Source organism: Uloborus diversus, chromosome 3 (assembly GCF_026930045.1).
Source record: "Uloborus diversus isolate 005 chromosome 3, Udiv.v.3.1, whole genome shotgun sequence".
NCBI lineage: Eukaryota > Metazoa > Arthropoda > Arachnida > Araneae > Uloboridae > Uloborus > Uloborus diversus.
Genome location: NC_072733.1, coordinates 112,509,010 through 112,523,103, shown reverse-complemented (window position 1 = coordinate 112,523,103; position 14,094 = coordinate 112,509,010). Strand labels below are relative to the sequence as shown.

Here is a 14,094-nt window from a genome sequence, read left to right as displayed (position 1 = left end):
ACTTAGGCAGAGTTTGAAAGCAGTTTTTTCTTCTGGATTGGACAGTAGCGATGTGAATCTTCAGTAAGCAGAGTTTAAGGAAAATCTAGCAAAAACGGTTAGGGTTCATGTTCCCTTTTGGAGAAAGGGTGTCAACACTAAAATTTGGTCAATGTGGTTCTCCAGGGAAACTAAAGACGCTCTAAATTACAAGCAAGCCGCTTTTCATAGGTTTAAAGAAACTGGTCACAGTGCAGATAGGCTCCAATATTGTAAGGTAAGGCGTAAATTTAAGTATTTGGTACAAAGAGAGTTGGAGCAAAGACTGGCAGATAACATAAACATGGATTCCAAGAGGTTTTTTGCATACGCTAATTCGGGGAAAGTTCGAAGTAGTCATATTGGGCCACTGGTTGATGAGCACGGAATTTTAATTCAGGACTATAGTGATATTGCTAATGTTCTTAATAACTTTTTTCGAGTGTTTTTAACAAAAACTGTACCTCAACAGTTGACACCAACAAGACACAAGCTATACTACAGCTTGAGGACTTTGTATTTTCCAGGGATGACGCTTTACTTCATTTGAAAAAAATTAGAGACTAAGGCTCCGGGACCAGATAGTAATTATCAAAAAATTTTGATTGAATGTGCAGAGGAATTAGCAGATGTAATTGTAAATATTTTCATTGCTTCTTATAACTCGGGGACAGTGCCAGAGGACTGGAAGCTGGCTAATATTTTACCGCTCTTCAAGAAAGGGTCTAAAGGGAGTGCGGGGAAATTATAGACCTGTGAGTCTAATTTCGGTGGTTTGCAAAATTTTTGAAACACTGATAAAAATTAAGATAGTAAATTTTCTAGAGAATAATAATCTATTGACTAGTTTTCAGTACGGCTTCAGGAAAGGTAAATCTTGTGCAACTAATTTATTACATTTCTATGATAAAGTTACCATGGCTTTGGACACTAAGAAGCCTGTAGATGTTGTTTACATTGATTTTCAAAAAGCTTTCGATAAGGTACCGCATGTTGCTCTACTTAGCAAATTAGCTGATATAGGAATAGGAGGGAAAACTTTCATTTGGGTAAAAAACTGGCTGACCGGAAGGAAACAAAGGGTAGTTGTAAGGGGAAATTATCCTAATTGGAGTGAGGTTTTAAGTGGGGTTCCTCAAGGATCAGTGTTAGGGCCTGTTTTGTTCATTGTTTTTATGAACGATATTCACAAAAATATTTCTGGGAACATGAATTGTTTTGCTTTAATGATGTCAAAGTTATGGGGAGAAGAACAAGCAAATCAACTGCAAGAGGATCCAGATCATATTATGGAGTGGGTTGATAAATGGGGTATGGCTGTTAATGTTGGGAAATGTGAAGTGGGCATGGAAATAAGTATACAAGTTATTATTTGTAAGGTTCAGTCATTAGCCAGGCAGAAAAAGTTACTGATCTGGGCGTCTTAATAAGTCAGGATTTAAAGTTTAGCCAACACACAGTGCAGCATAGCTAGTAACAAAGCCAGTAAGATGCTTGAGTTTATCAATAGATCTATTTCAAACAAATCTAAAGAAGTTCATCTGCCCTTATATAGAAGTTTGGTAAGACCTCATTTGGAGTATGCTGTTCAGTTTTGGTCTCCTTATCTTAAGAAAGATACTAATGTATTGGAAAGAGTTTAAAGGCAGGCTACAAGGCTAATAGACTTTTTTTATTTAGACTATGATTCCAGGCTTAAAAGGCTAAAAATGTACAGTCTTGAGCGAAGAAGAGACCGAGGGGACATGATTCAGTTGTTTAAATTTATTAAAATGAAAGATGTTACGGGGCTGAAGTTTAGCACTGAAAACAGGACAAGGGGTCACTGTTTTAAGCTATTTAAATCTCAGGCTAACATGGATATTAGGAAAAATTAATTTTTTAGCAGGGTAGTGGAACCTTGGAACAGTTTACCAGAAGAGGTGGTAAAGCAAGGGAGTAGATAGTTTTAAGAGGGCCATTGATCTTCACTGGAGTTTGTAAATTGACTAGGACCAGTCTAGCTGGGCCCAGAGCCTGTTGCTGGTCATCACTTTTGTATTTGTATTTCACCTCGTTTCCTTCGACTGATTGAATGCTTTTATTTTTGTATCCCTCACATTTTGTGTTCTATTTGCTGAACTCTATGTTCTATATTGGCATGCTAAATAAAACCATTCTTATTTTTGAACCAAATATTTAGTTACATTAAAAGCCACAAATTAGATGCAGCTTAAAAATCCCCTTTCTCCAAAAAAGCAAGTTAACTATTTTCTCATCTCTTCTATTTCTTATACTTAATTATATATTATCAGTAATTTTCATTGGTTAGATTCAATCTAAAGAAATACTATTAAAATTCTGCAATGAATAATGCTTAAAATAAGTTATCAAAATATAATGTCTAACCTGCTAAAAGGTAGTTCTGTACACATCAGCCCTTAACTCAAATTTTAACCCAAGCTCAATTCAAGTCATAGACAGAAGTGAAATTCTTCTTGTTTATGACACAGCACAGAATCTTGCGTGAAAATAAACTTTGTGCCTTTCAAGAACCATTTCTCAAAAATGATGTAGCTAGTGAGTTTATTATGCTTCCTGTGTTTGTCTTTCCTCTATGGGTTTTTATAGTATGAAGTCATCTAGCTCATTTTGATTATAGAGCTTACTATTACTTTTTAACAGGATGCTTTATCCATACACTTCTATTACTGGATTTCCCATAATTGCTACGTAAGTTGAATTAGAAATCGATAAATATTTTAAATAACCAATAAATTTGCCCAGGTAGCACAAACCATCGGATTTACGTTGGAGAAAGGTTGAAAATGCATCGCAATGATTGGAAATATGTTTTGGTTAGATATTGGTTTTTTTCATACGCTCATCCGATCATTCAAAGCATCGGAAGATGGTTTAAAATAACCTATATCCGACTAAACGCATTCCCAACTTATTTCTAACCTTCAAACCTGTTTCACATTTACGCCCATTTATTGCAAGCTCGTTGCTGATTTGCGCGTTCTGCGAAGCGTGCGTAATCCGTCTCATAAGCCCCGCCTCTGCAATCTTGTTGAGACCCAGGATTTGAAAGGGGTGAGGGAGGAGTGCGCCGGGGGCATAGCCATTTTCTTTTTCATTCCAGGGTCACATACACATTCACACGTGTCGTACTTGCTCACGGCGAGTGTTCAATCCTCGCAAGTACTCGAGTCTTCCAAAGTAAATCAATTCATTTTTCCAACTATTTTTCTTTCTTTCAATAAATTTGAAACTAAGATAAAAGATTTTTTTTTGTGTGTGTGTGTGTGTGAGTGTGTGTGTGATTATTAAATGCATTCTACTTTTATTCGTTTTCCAAGCTTGAGAAATCATTGTGGCTGTGCAGGCCCAGATTTTTTTGTTTTAAACTGCTTGAATTTTTTCTACAAATTCGTTTTGGCAGGGGTTTTTAGGGGGAGGCTGTTTCTAGGGGTATTTTCTCTTTTTTGGGGGACGGGTTTCCCGATTTGGGGGGTCTCCGATGAATCGAAATTCTTAAAATTTTTGCGCATTCGAACTGATTTTTTTTTTTTTTTTTTTTTTTTTTTATAGATGCTTTAACTAGTTTTCTAGAGAATTTTGTGAATGTTTGAAATTCGTTTTAGAATTTCATGTTGTTCCTTTGTTTAGCTTTGGGAATTTTAAACGCACAATATTTCAAAATAGTTTGCTAATCATGCAAATTACACGTGCAATTTACCATAGAAATAAAATTGTGTCTTTGAATGAACTTTTCTCTTTGATGGATAAAATACATCAAAATTCCTTCCCTAATAATAAAATGAAAAAAAAAAATCAATGAACATGAACTTTTGAATAAAATGGGAGAGTATAATAGTTCGGCAAGACGATAAAATAAGTACTTTTCATGATATTCAAGTTTAACTCACATCATTTTAATTGTAATTATGAAGATTTACTAACTGAATGTGTATGCGTATGTTTTTTTTTTTAAATTCTTATTTCAGGTCAAAACAAAATTGAACCTTCAAACAAGCTAGGTTATTTTTCATGGCAGAATTTTTAAGTCAAAAATTTTATTCTGTCTTAAGAATAACCTTGCTGGTAATATTTCCTGAAAAATAAAAAAAGAAACTAATGTATGCTTATGAAGATAATTTTCGAGTAATTATTCAGAAAAATAAAAAGTAAAAATTATCAATATCTTAATTTTTGTTCATATTTTATTGAAACGTTTGTAAATGATGCAGTTAAAGTAGATAACATTGGAAGATAGTTGGCTTAGTGTTGAAATTCATAGTGGAATACCGTTAGAAAATGTAGGTTTAAGCGTTTTTTTTACATCGAAATTATGTTTGGAAATTGTTAGTTTACTGTTGTGTTTTACATTGGAACAACATTAGAAAATGTTGGTTAAGCGTTGCTTTTTACATCGAAATTACGTTTTTAAATGGTTAGTTTACTGTTGTATTTTACATTGGAATAACATTGGTTGAACGTTGTATTTTACATCGAAATTACGGTTGTAAATGGTTAGTTTACAGTTGTATTTTACATTAGAATAACGTTTGAAACTAACCAATAACCAACCGTTGGATAACCGTTTTCCGACGTACCGTTTTAAGGTACGTTCCGACGTAAGATGCCGACGCTGGTCCAATGTAATATGATAACGTTGGGCCAATGTTCGTGTGCTAGCTGGGTGAATGCTAAAATGATTTGAAGTTTTTTATAATATTTATATTTGCAAAAGGATAATTTTTTTTTTAATGCTAGCCATGTTTATGCTGTGTTAGTTACTGTAAAATAAGTGCTACGGATGTGACTAGGTGGCCAATGTTGGAAGGTTGGTTCATCCTACAGTGCAATTAGGATGATATTTCTCTAGGCCGTAGCCAAACAATAGGCAGCTTTGTTTGCTGCATTCAAAATGTGCACTCCTCTGGGAAGTATGCATGAAATTGAAAAACAAAGTAATTTTTAATGCTTGAAAAGTTAGTCAAAAATAAATGACAAATCAAGTGATCCATTCACTTACTTTTTCTTTCAGTCTCTACACAATGTCAAAGCTGTAGAGCCTAATCTTGATGTTTTTTTAATGAAAAGCAAAAGTATTTTTTAGTGTGATGCCCTGACAATTTTTCACTCAGTCAGCCATTTTTTGCTGGTTCTTTTCAAAACACGAATTTAAATTTTGTGGAGTTTACTTTCAAAACAGATTATATCCCCTTTTTGAAAAAAACATTTTTTTTCCTTTTCAGAATCTCTAATATAAGCACAATCGATTCATGAATTTCTTTGTTCTCGAAGTAATTTATATCTACTGTTAAAAATTGCGTGAACATTGGTTTTACCACCTAAGCGGTGTATATCCATCCCCATATTTCTCGCCAGGTCTTTTACAGCAAAAGGCATATATCCAAACTTGAATTTGCGTCTTCTAACTCAAAAGTAGTTCACAAATAAAATAGTGGAGTGTAGCACTGGCTAAGCATTTCCACCCATCCATATTAGGCACCATGCGCCTAGTGCAAGTCTGATATCAGTTAGGCAAGCGCGACCTCAAATTGTGATTACTAAATTAATATTGAATAATTGATAATACTATTAAATTGTGATTAATTGTGATAAAAATCCTGATCTATTAATACCTACAAAGTTGTTATTTGAAAAAAGTAGAAAGGAATAAGTAGAGTAAAAAAAAATTATATTAAAAAGTGTTGAATATTTTGTTTCAATCTAATGAAGTTGATCTCTAAAGAAAATGCATGTTTTTATTTTTTGCAAAAGGGATTATATCCACTGTTTTACACCAAAAAGAAATGTGCCCAAAATACAATTGGCAGTTTAGGTCTAATAAAATTGAGGAAAAATTACTTGATTTACGCCAATAGTCACTTGTTATTCTACGAAAACATTGTGAGAAATTCGAAATTCTAACAGTGTTTATGTGTGAAACGTTTTTTTCATTTTGGCAAAAAAGTATAAATCTGGATATAATCCGTTTCAAAAGTAAACTCCTCATATTTATACTGCAGCTCATTATATTAGGAAATAAAAACATTCTGAAAAAAAAAGAGAAATATTTGCAAGAAGAACCTCCTAATGGTTAACTGTTGAAGTGGGAATGTACTGTGATGCAAAGATTTTGAATCAACGGAATGGTGGGATTGATATCACCTTATTAAGTAATTTGAATTGCATGAATTATAGTATTAAAGTTAAAAATGCTGTATTTTCACAAAAAAAAGTGCACTCGAAGCTTTAAAAAAAATTTATGAAAGTAATATATATATACAGTCAAAACTCGAAACTTTATAACTCAACTATTAATTTATCTCTAAGTTTTCATTTGGTACCAAAATAATTTCCTTTTTTCAATACAAAGTTAAATACAAATACAAAAGTGATGGGCAACAGGCTCTGGGCCCAGCTAGACTGGTCCTAGTCAATTTACAAACCCCAGTGAAGATCAATGGCCCTCTTAAAACTATCTACTCCCTTGCTTTACCAAATCTCCTGGTAAGCTGTTCCAAGGTTCCACTACCCTGCTAAAAAATTAATTTTTCCTAATATCCATGTTAGCCTGAGATTTAAATAGCTTAAAACAATGACCCCTTGTCCTGTTTTCAGTGCTAAACTTCAGCCCTTCTTTCATTTTAATAAATTTAAACAACTGAATCATGGCCCCACAGTCTCTTCTTTGCTCAAGACTGTACGTTTTTAGCCTTCTAAGCCTGGAATAATAGTCTAAGTGAGAAAGTCCATTTATTAGCCTTGTAGCTCGCCTTTGAACCCTTTCCAATACATTAATGTCTTTCTTAAGATAAGGAGACCAAAACTGAACAGCATACTCCAAATGAGGTCTTACCAAACTTCTATATAAGGGCAGAAGAACTTCTTTAGATTTGTTTGAAATAGATCTATTGATAAACTCAAGCATCTTACTGGCTTTGTTACTAGCTATGCTGCACTGTGTGTTGGCTAAACTTTAAATCCTGACTTATTAAGACGCCCAGATCAGTAACTTTTTCTACCTGGCTAATGACTGAACCTTGCAAATAATAACTTGTACACTTATTTCCATGCCCACTTCACATTTCCCAACATTAACAGCCATACCCCATTTATCAACCCACTCCATAATATGATCTGGATCCTCTTGCAGTTGATTTGCTTGTTCTTCTCCCCATAACTTTGACATCATTGAAGCAAAACAATTCATGTTCCCAGAAATATTTTTATGAATATCGTTCATAAAAACAATGAACAAAACAGGCCCTAACACTGATCCTTGAGGAACCCCGCTTAAAACCTCACTCCAATTAGAACAATTTTTCCTTACAACTACCCTTTGTTTCCTTCCGGTCAGCCAGTTTTTTACCCAAATGAAAGTTTTCCCTCCTATTCCTATATCAGCTAATTTGCTAAGTAGAGCAACATGCGGTACCTTATCGAAAGCTTTTTGAAAATCAATGTAAACAACATCTACAGGTTTCTTATTGTCCAAAGCCATGGTAACTTTATCATAGAAATGTAATAAATTAGTTGCACAAGATTTACCTTTCCTGAAGCCGTACTGAAAACTAGTCAATAGATTATTATTCTCTAGAAAATTTACTATCTTAATTTTTATCAGTGTTTCAAAAATTTTGCAAACCACCGAAATTAGACTCACAGGTCTATAATTTCCCCGCACTCCCTTTAGACCCTTTCTTGAAGAGCGGTAAAATATTAGCCAGCTTCCAGTCCTCTGGCACTGTCTCCAAGTTATAAGAAGCAATGAAAATATTCAAAATTACATCTGCTAATTCCTCTGCACATTCAACCAAAATTTTTTGATAATTACTATCTGGTCCTGGAGCCTTAGTCTCTTTAATTTTTTTCAAATGAAGTAAAACGTCATCCCTTTAAAATGCAAAGTCCTCAAGCTGTAATATAGCTTGTGTCTTGTTGGTGTCAACTGTTGAGGTACAGTTATCGTTAAAAACTCTCGAAAAAAAGTTATTAAGAACATTAGCAATATCACTATCGTCCTGAATTAAAATTCCATGCTCATCAACCAGTGGCCCAATATGATTATTTTGAACTTTCCCCGAATTAGCGTATGCAAAAAACCTCTTGGGATTCTTGTTTATGTTATCTGCCAGTCTTTGCTCCAACTCTCTTGTCTGAATCCGTACCAAATAATTAAATTTACGCCTTGCCTTACAATATTAGAGCCTATCTGCACTGTGACCAGTTTCTCTAAACCTATGGAAAGCGGCTTGCTTGTAATTTAGAGCGTCTTTAGTTTCCCTGGAGAACCACATTGGCCAAATTTTAGTGTTGACACCTTTTCTCCTAAAAGAAACATGATCCCCAACCGTTTTCGCTAGCTTTTCCTTAAACTCTGCCCACTGAAGATTCACATCGCTATTGTCCAATCCAGAAGAAAAAACTGCTTTCAAACTCTGCTTTCAAACTCTGCCTAAGTGCCACAAAGTCAGTATTTCTGAAATTGGGCACAAACCTAAAATTCTCTACTTTGTGCATATCAATTTTAATCCCAAACCTAATACTGTTGTGGTCATTATCTCCAATGTGTTCCCCTACACACAACCCCTGAACAGAACCTTCCATATCACTGAAAACTAGATCCAAAATCACGTCCTGTCGAGTACCCTGAGTTACGATTTGATCTAAGAAACAGTCACCAATTACCTTCAAAAATTCCTCTTCTCTGCTATTACTATGGTAAAAATTATTCCAATCAATTCCTGGAAAATTAAAATCTCCCATTATGATGACTGACCCCTTGCTAGAAATGTCACTAATAATACTAAACATCTGTTCATCTTGACCCTGGCTTAAGTTGGGTGGCCTATAAATGTTCCCTAAACGTAGTTGTTTCCATATCTCCAATGTACTCCTTTTCAGTCGAAGTTTTTATGGAAGTTTCGTTTTCGTTTATGCATAAATGCAGATGAAGCAAAAAAGTAGTAAAATCTCCCCCCCCCCCCCATTCCTTTTACTTATTACTTTGCTTATCGGCTTGTGTAAAGGGAATAATTTATACAACAGTGCTCCTTAATGCACATTGTATTGCCAAAATGAGTGAAAATATCAGATATAGTTTTTTTTTGCTTTGGCTGACGACTTTCAATTTATTAGCTGGCTAATATTTAAGATACTTAAAATTTTACAAAAATTGAAAAAAAAGTCGCCTTTATTTTCTGAATTATTCAAATAATCTGCTTTTAGGACAAAATAACAAACAAATGCAATATGAACTGAAATAAGAGGAAAGAAACTGGGCCTATGACATACAAACTTAATGACGTTTTCTGATACTATAAAAAAAAAGTAAGCAGTAAAAATCTGCTGCCCTTTTCTAAGCATTTAAATAAAATTTATTATCTCTAAAGATATTTTTGCTTAGTACTAATAATTAATTTTATCCAAACTATAAAATAAGTGCTATTAAGCAATAAGTAACTTTGTGATTAGGAAAACAGGAAATATCCAATGTTGTTTAATGTACATAATAAGTAGATTACAGAATACACATGTTTCAGGGTTTCAAGGAACCCCTTTTACAATTCAAGGGTGTGACTTGTAGATGTAAAGGTCTTTACACCTAGAAGCTCACACCTTTGAATTGAAAAAGGGTTCTTAAACCCCGAAACACGTGTATTCTGTAATCTGCTTATTTGTGCTAAGCAACGTAGGATATTTTCTGTTATAAGTGCTATGTCTATCCATCATGTACCATTACTGCAAAAGAAAATAGAAATTATTCTCCAGCAGACAGGGAAAGGAGCTGCCGATAACTTGAACTACCGATTACTTTAAGGTTTTAGCCAGTCCCTTGGGACCAAGTTTTCAAGAGTTGGCTCTATTTTAATGTAGTTTTGCATTATTTTGAACCACTAGTGATTATGTAAAAATTATGAATTTTCTGACTGTCAACTATGATTTAATCAAAGAATCTGAAATAACATAAGTAGGGGAATGTGGGGCGGAGTGAAATAGTTAAAAATAACTTACTTTTTCCAAAATGAGCAAATTGGAAATTTGTTCTGAGAGATGCAGTACATAAAGAAAGATTGTACACTTCCAACTGTCAGTAATTCGATTAAAATTCTTTGAGTACCTGTTCAGCAACAAAACCCCAACGTTCATATTTGTCAAAAGTAACTGAAGTTGAATAAAAGGTAGTGCATCATTGACTAGAAAACAAATTTCTCAATTTTCTTTAAGCTTTTTTTGTTAGTTTACCTGCTTCATGCTTTATAATCTAAATGGTTTGCTAAATCCAAAAACTTTTAGCCCTAACTACTTTGGTTTAAATCAATCTATATTTCTAAAACTATTCATAATTATTGCTTAAAATCTAGTGTTTTTTTATTACTGACTTTGAAGCAATAATTCATGTTTATTTAATATTAGTTGGTTTATAAAATTTAATAATCAAAATATTTTGTTTAGATAGCAGAGTTTGAAGAGATGGGATTTGAATCACTTTTTTCATAATGTACTTCCAATGACGTTTGGTAGTCTGGTTTTTGAAATCAAAATGGAACATGATTTTTACTTTGGCAAAGGTGAAAAAAGAAATGTAATATAACTTCATTTTACATTGTGAACTGTGTGAACATTTTTCTTTGTTTATAATTGGTCTCTTTAACACGCAGAAAAACAAGTTTCAGTTTGAAACTTGAAAATTTCATTTCTTTTTTTTTTCATCTATTTTTCATCTATGACCTTTTTAACATGTAACAGAGACAAGTTATGTTTTCTTTTGTTTAAAATTGTTATATCTTTTTATTATTTCAAAATATTGTTTGTTGATAGCTAATATATGTATCAAAGACAAGTTACATTTGTTTTGTGTGAATAAAAGTTTTCATACTTGATGTCATACTTTTTTTTTTCATTGGTAAATAAAAGTTTTAAGATACATACAGTCGAACCTCCATATATCAAAATTTTATATATATATATCGAAATTCCTGCAAATTTCCATGTCCATTACATAGAAAAACTTTCTATATATATCGAAAAAATCTCTACATATCTTTCTTTTTTTTTTTTTTTTTTTTTTTTTTTTTTTTTTTTTTTTTTTTTGAGGCATTCGTAGATTTTTTTCTCACTGTAGACTGTTCTCACAAGTTTATTTCAAATCTTAGTTCCAATAAGTAATACAGTAAAATCAGTTATCCCTATTGTCTATTGATTATCTTTCCTAGTCTTTCCAGTTTCGGAAAAAAATCATTTGTTACAAATTCTGTAAATAGTAATTTTTTGTGATTAATTTGTTGTAATCTGGCCAAATTTGGCGTTGATTCCATTATTTTTCATCTAAAATTATCTTAGTAATAAAACCTGTAAATAGCTTCTTGTAATGTATATACAACCCTCAACTTTTGACTAAAGTATAAGGTCCCCCACCATTTTTGATTATGATTTGTGAATGGAATAAGAAGAAAATATGAGAAAGTGGTAGAACGGTGTAGGATTTTCTGGAATATTTGAGAGCTCTCTTTCGAAGTTTATAAATAGACATGCGGTGAGTTCAAAGGCAGACTAGTCTGAGCTGTTGTGCTGACAGCATGTATTTGGCTCTGTGTGTATTAGCCTTTACACAGTGCTTTTGCGTATTTTGAAGTAAATACGTGTGTGATCGTTGAGTTTTCGGTGTTAATTGATATTTTCCTAATTGCTGATGATTGATTTAGCAGTAGTAACTATATTTCCTGTACATAGCTGTAAATAAATCTCCTGTGCTTTTCTCAAGAACTGTGTCGTCATTTAAAGAATTTCGTGAAGTGGCTGGACTCGTAACACATTCAAGTTAAGTAGGTTGATATTTTACCCGACTGCGCGTGCGCGACGCAAAGGAGGGTAATGTGTTTATCAGTATGTATGTCTGTTCCTATGTGGCGTTCTACAGGATAAACGCCTTGGTCAATTTTGGTAATTCTTACGTCAATCGATTTGTCTTAACCTTCAGAGTGTCATTAAACACATGGCAGTAATCAAAATTCCCCATATCAACAACCAGTTGCCATATTTTGTCAGTTCGGGATCGGCGCACGTTGGTTGTTGCACAGCAGGTAGTTTTCGCTGCCTGAATTTTTTTGTTTACTAGTTTCAATGGCCAAGTGGTCTAAGTTATGTTGCTTCTCCCACTTGAGGCGGTGGGTCAAGACACCCTCGCTCCGGATGTACTTTCCCTTCTTTCTGATGTAAATTCTTTATATGTAATCTGTACTGTAATAAAAAATATATTATGCGTAATGAAGGCGAGACACTCAGATTGTAGTCCTCATCAAAATAAACCCGTGCAATAAGCACCAAAAGAAAGAAAGTCTACTAATTCAGTTTTCATCTCTAACATGTCGCATTTGTTTCTGTCGTGATTCAGGGGACTGAGTTTTGCAACCGTGTACTTTCTTGATGGGCTTTTTACCCACAACACGGGTAAAAAGCCAGTCACTTTCAAAAACTCGCCCGTTTTGTGCGACGCAGAGGAGGGTAATGTGTTTATGAGTATGTATATATGTATGTTTGTGCCTACATATGTGGCGTTGTAGATATTAAACGCCTTGGCCAATTTTGATGATTCTTACGTCAATTGTTTTGTCTTAACGTTACAAGTGTGACTAAACACAGTACTCAAAATTCACCATAGCAACAACCAGTTGCTTTGTTGCTAATTCGGCGTCGTATCCAGGGTTCGTACGCTCCGGGAATTCCGGGAAAACCGGGAATTGTCAGGGAAAATGACACTGTCAAAAATGTCAGGGAAAAGTCAGGGAGATTTCAAATTTTGTCCTCCAAAATTTTTTTTTCCCAAGGAATTAAGTACCATGAGGTCTAGTCTTCGTTTTTATTGTGATTTCACGAAAAAAATTGTAAATTTTTATCTAAACCGACTGGCACTTAAAAACTGCAATCGAAAAATGAACGTTTTTTTCACAACGAAAAATGCGCCAAAAGAGCGAAGATTTTCTTGCATGGAGTCAGTGAGGGGAACGCATTTCTTTCTACTGCCTAAAGTTATAGATGGGTTGCCACAACATTCTATTCGGTTCAGGGTTCGTACGCTTCGGGAAAACTTAAAATTATCATTTAAAATGACATAGTCAAAAATGTCAGGGAATTTTCCAAATGTGTCCCCAAAATTTTTCTTTTCCCAATTTTTTCCCCAGGGAATTTAGTTTTATGAGATCTAATCTTCATTTTTATCGATGTATTTAAAAAAAATTGTAACAATTTTATAGCAATGAAAAAAGTGGCGACCCAAAAAATCTTCAGCAGCCGCCATTTTTGGCTCTCAGTAGTTCCCAAGGGGAAAAAAAATCAGGTGAACAGCAATTATGCACAAACTCAAAAGGAGAGAAGACAATTTACTGCTTCGGAAGCACAACCTGTAGATGGGAGGGTCAATCGGGGAAAATCGTTTTTTTTTTTTTGATCGAAAATCATTTCAGCTACGTGTAAAACGTAGTCGCCATCTTTGGTCATTCACAAGATGGAAGTAGATACGACCCTAAAATGCCTAAGTTTCTAAAAACAAAGCAGAATTGGATGTTTTCTTTAATTGAAAACTGATGAAAATAACAAAAAATGGTCCACAAATTGTTTTTCTATAGTTATTTAAAATAATTTTCTTGAGAAATGAAAAATTTTGTTCTTAAAACTTAATCTTATCCTCACTGCCTCGGACGCAAATGTGATAAAAACTTTTCAATGAATTGTAGTTTCATGAAGATTTATTATTTTTTAATTGTCTTCATGCGACAAATTAAAAAAGCTATTTTTTATTTTTGGGCATAGCCGCCATATTTGGTCATTCCCAAGATGGAAGTACACAAGACTTTTTAAAGTGCCTAAGTTCCCGAAAACGGCATTGGATGTTAATTGCAATGCAAACGAAAACAACACAAATTGTGCCTTTTTTTCCGGATAATTTGTAATCATTTTCTGGAAAAATGCAAAATTTAATCTTCATAACATTTTTTGTTTTAATTGATTTAGACTCTTATGTGCTAAATACTGACTATTTTGCTTTTATTGTAGCTTTTTAAGGATTATTAATTATTTATT

The 14,094-nt window shown here is 33.6% G+C and overlaps 1 protein-coding gene across 2 annotated transcripts in view; it reads left to right on the top strand.

Annotated features, from left to right (window-relative positions):
* The window catches only part of LOC129218066 (uncharacterized), a 186,552-nt gene extending 175,688 nt beyond the window's left edge, over nt 1-10,864 (top strand). For both annotated transcript variants that reach the window (XM_054852255.1, XM_054852254.1), the window contains one exon: nt 10,471-10,864. In XM_054852255.1, the coding sequence (XP_054708230.1) occupies nt 10,471-10,515 (45 nt within the window). In that variant the 3' untranslated portion in view covers nt 10,516-10,864. The remainder of the gene's footprint in view (nt 1-10,470) is intronic.
* The last annotated feature ends 3,230 nt before the right edge of the window (nt 10,865-14,094 follow it).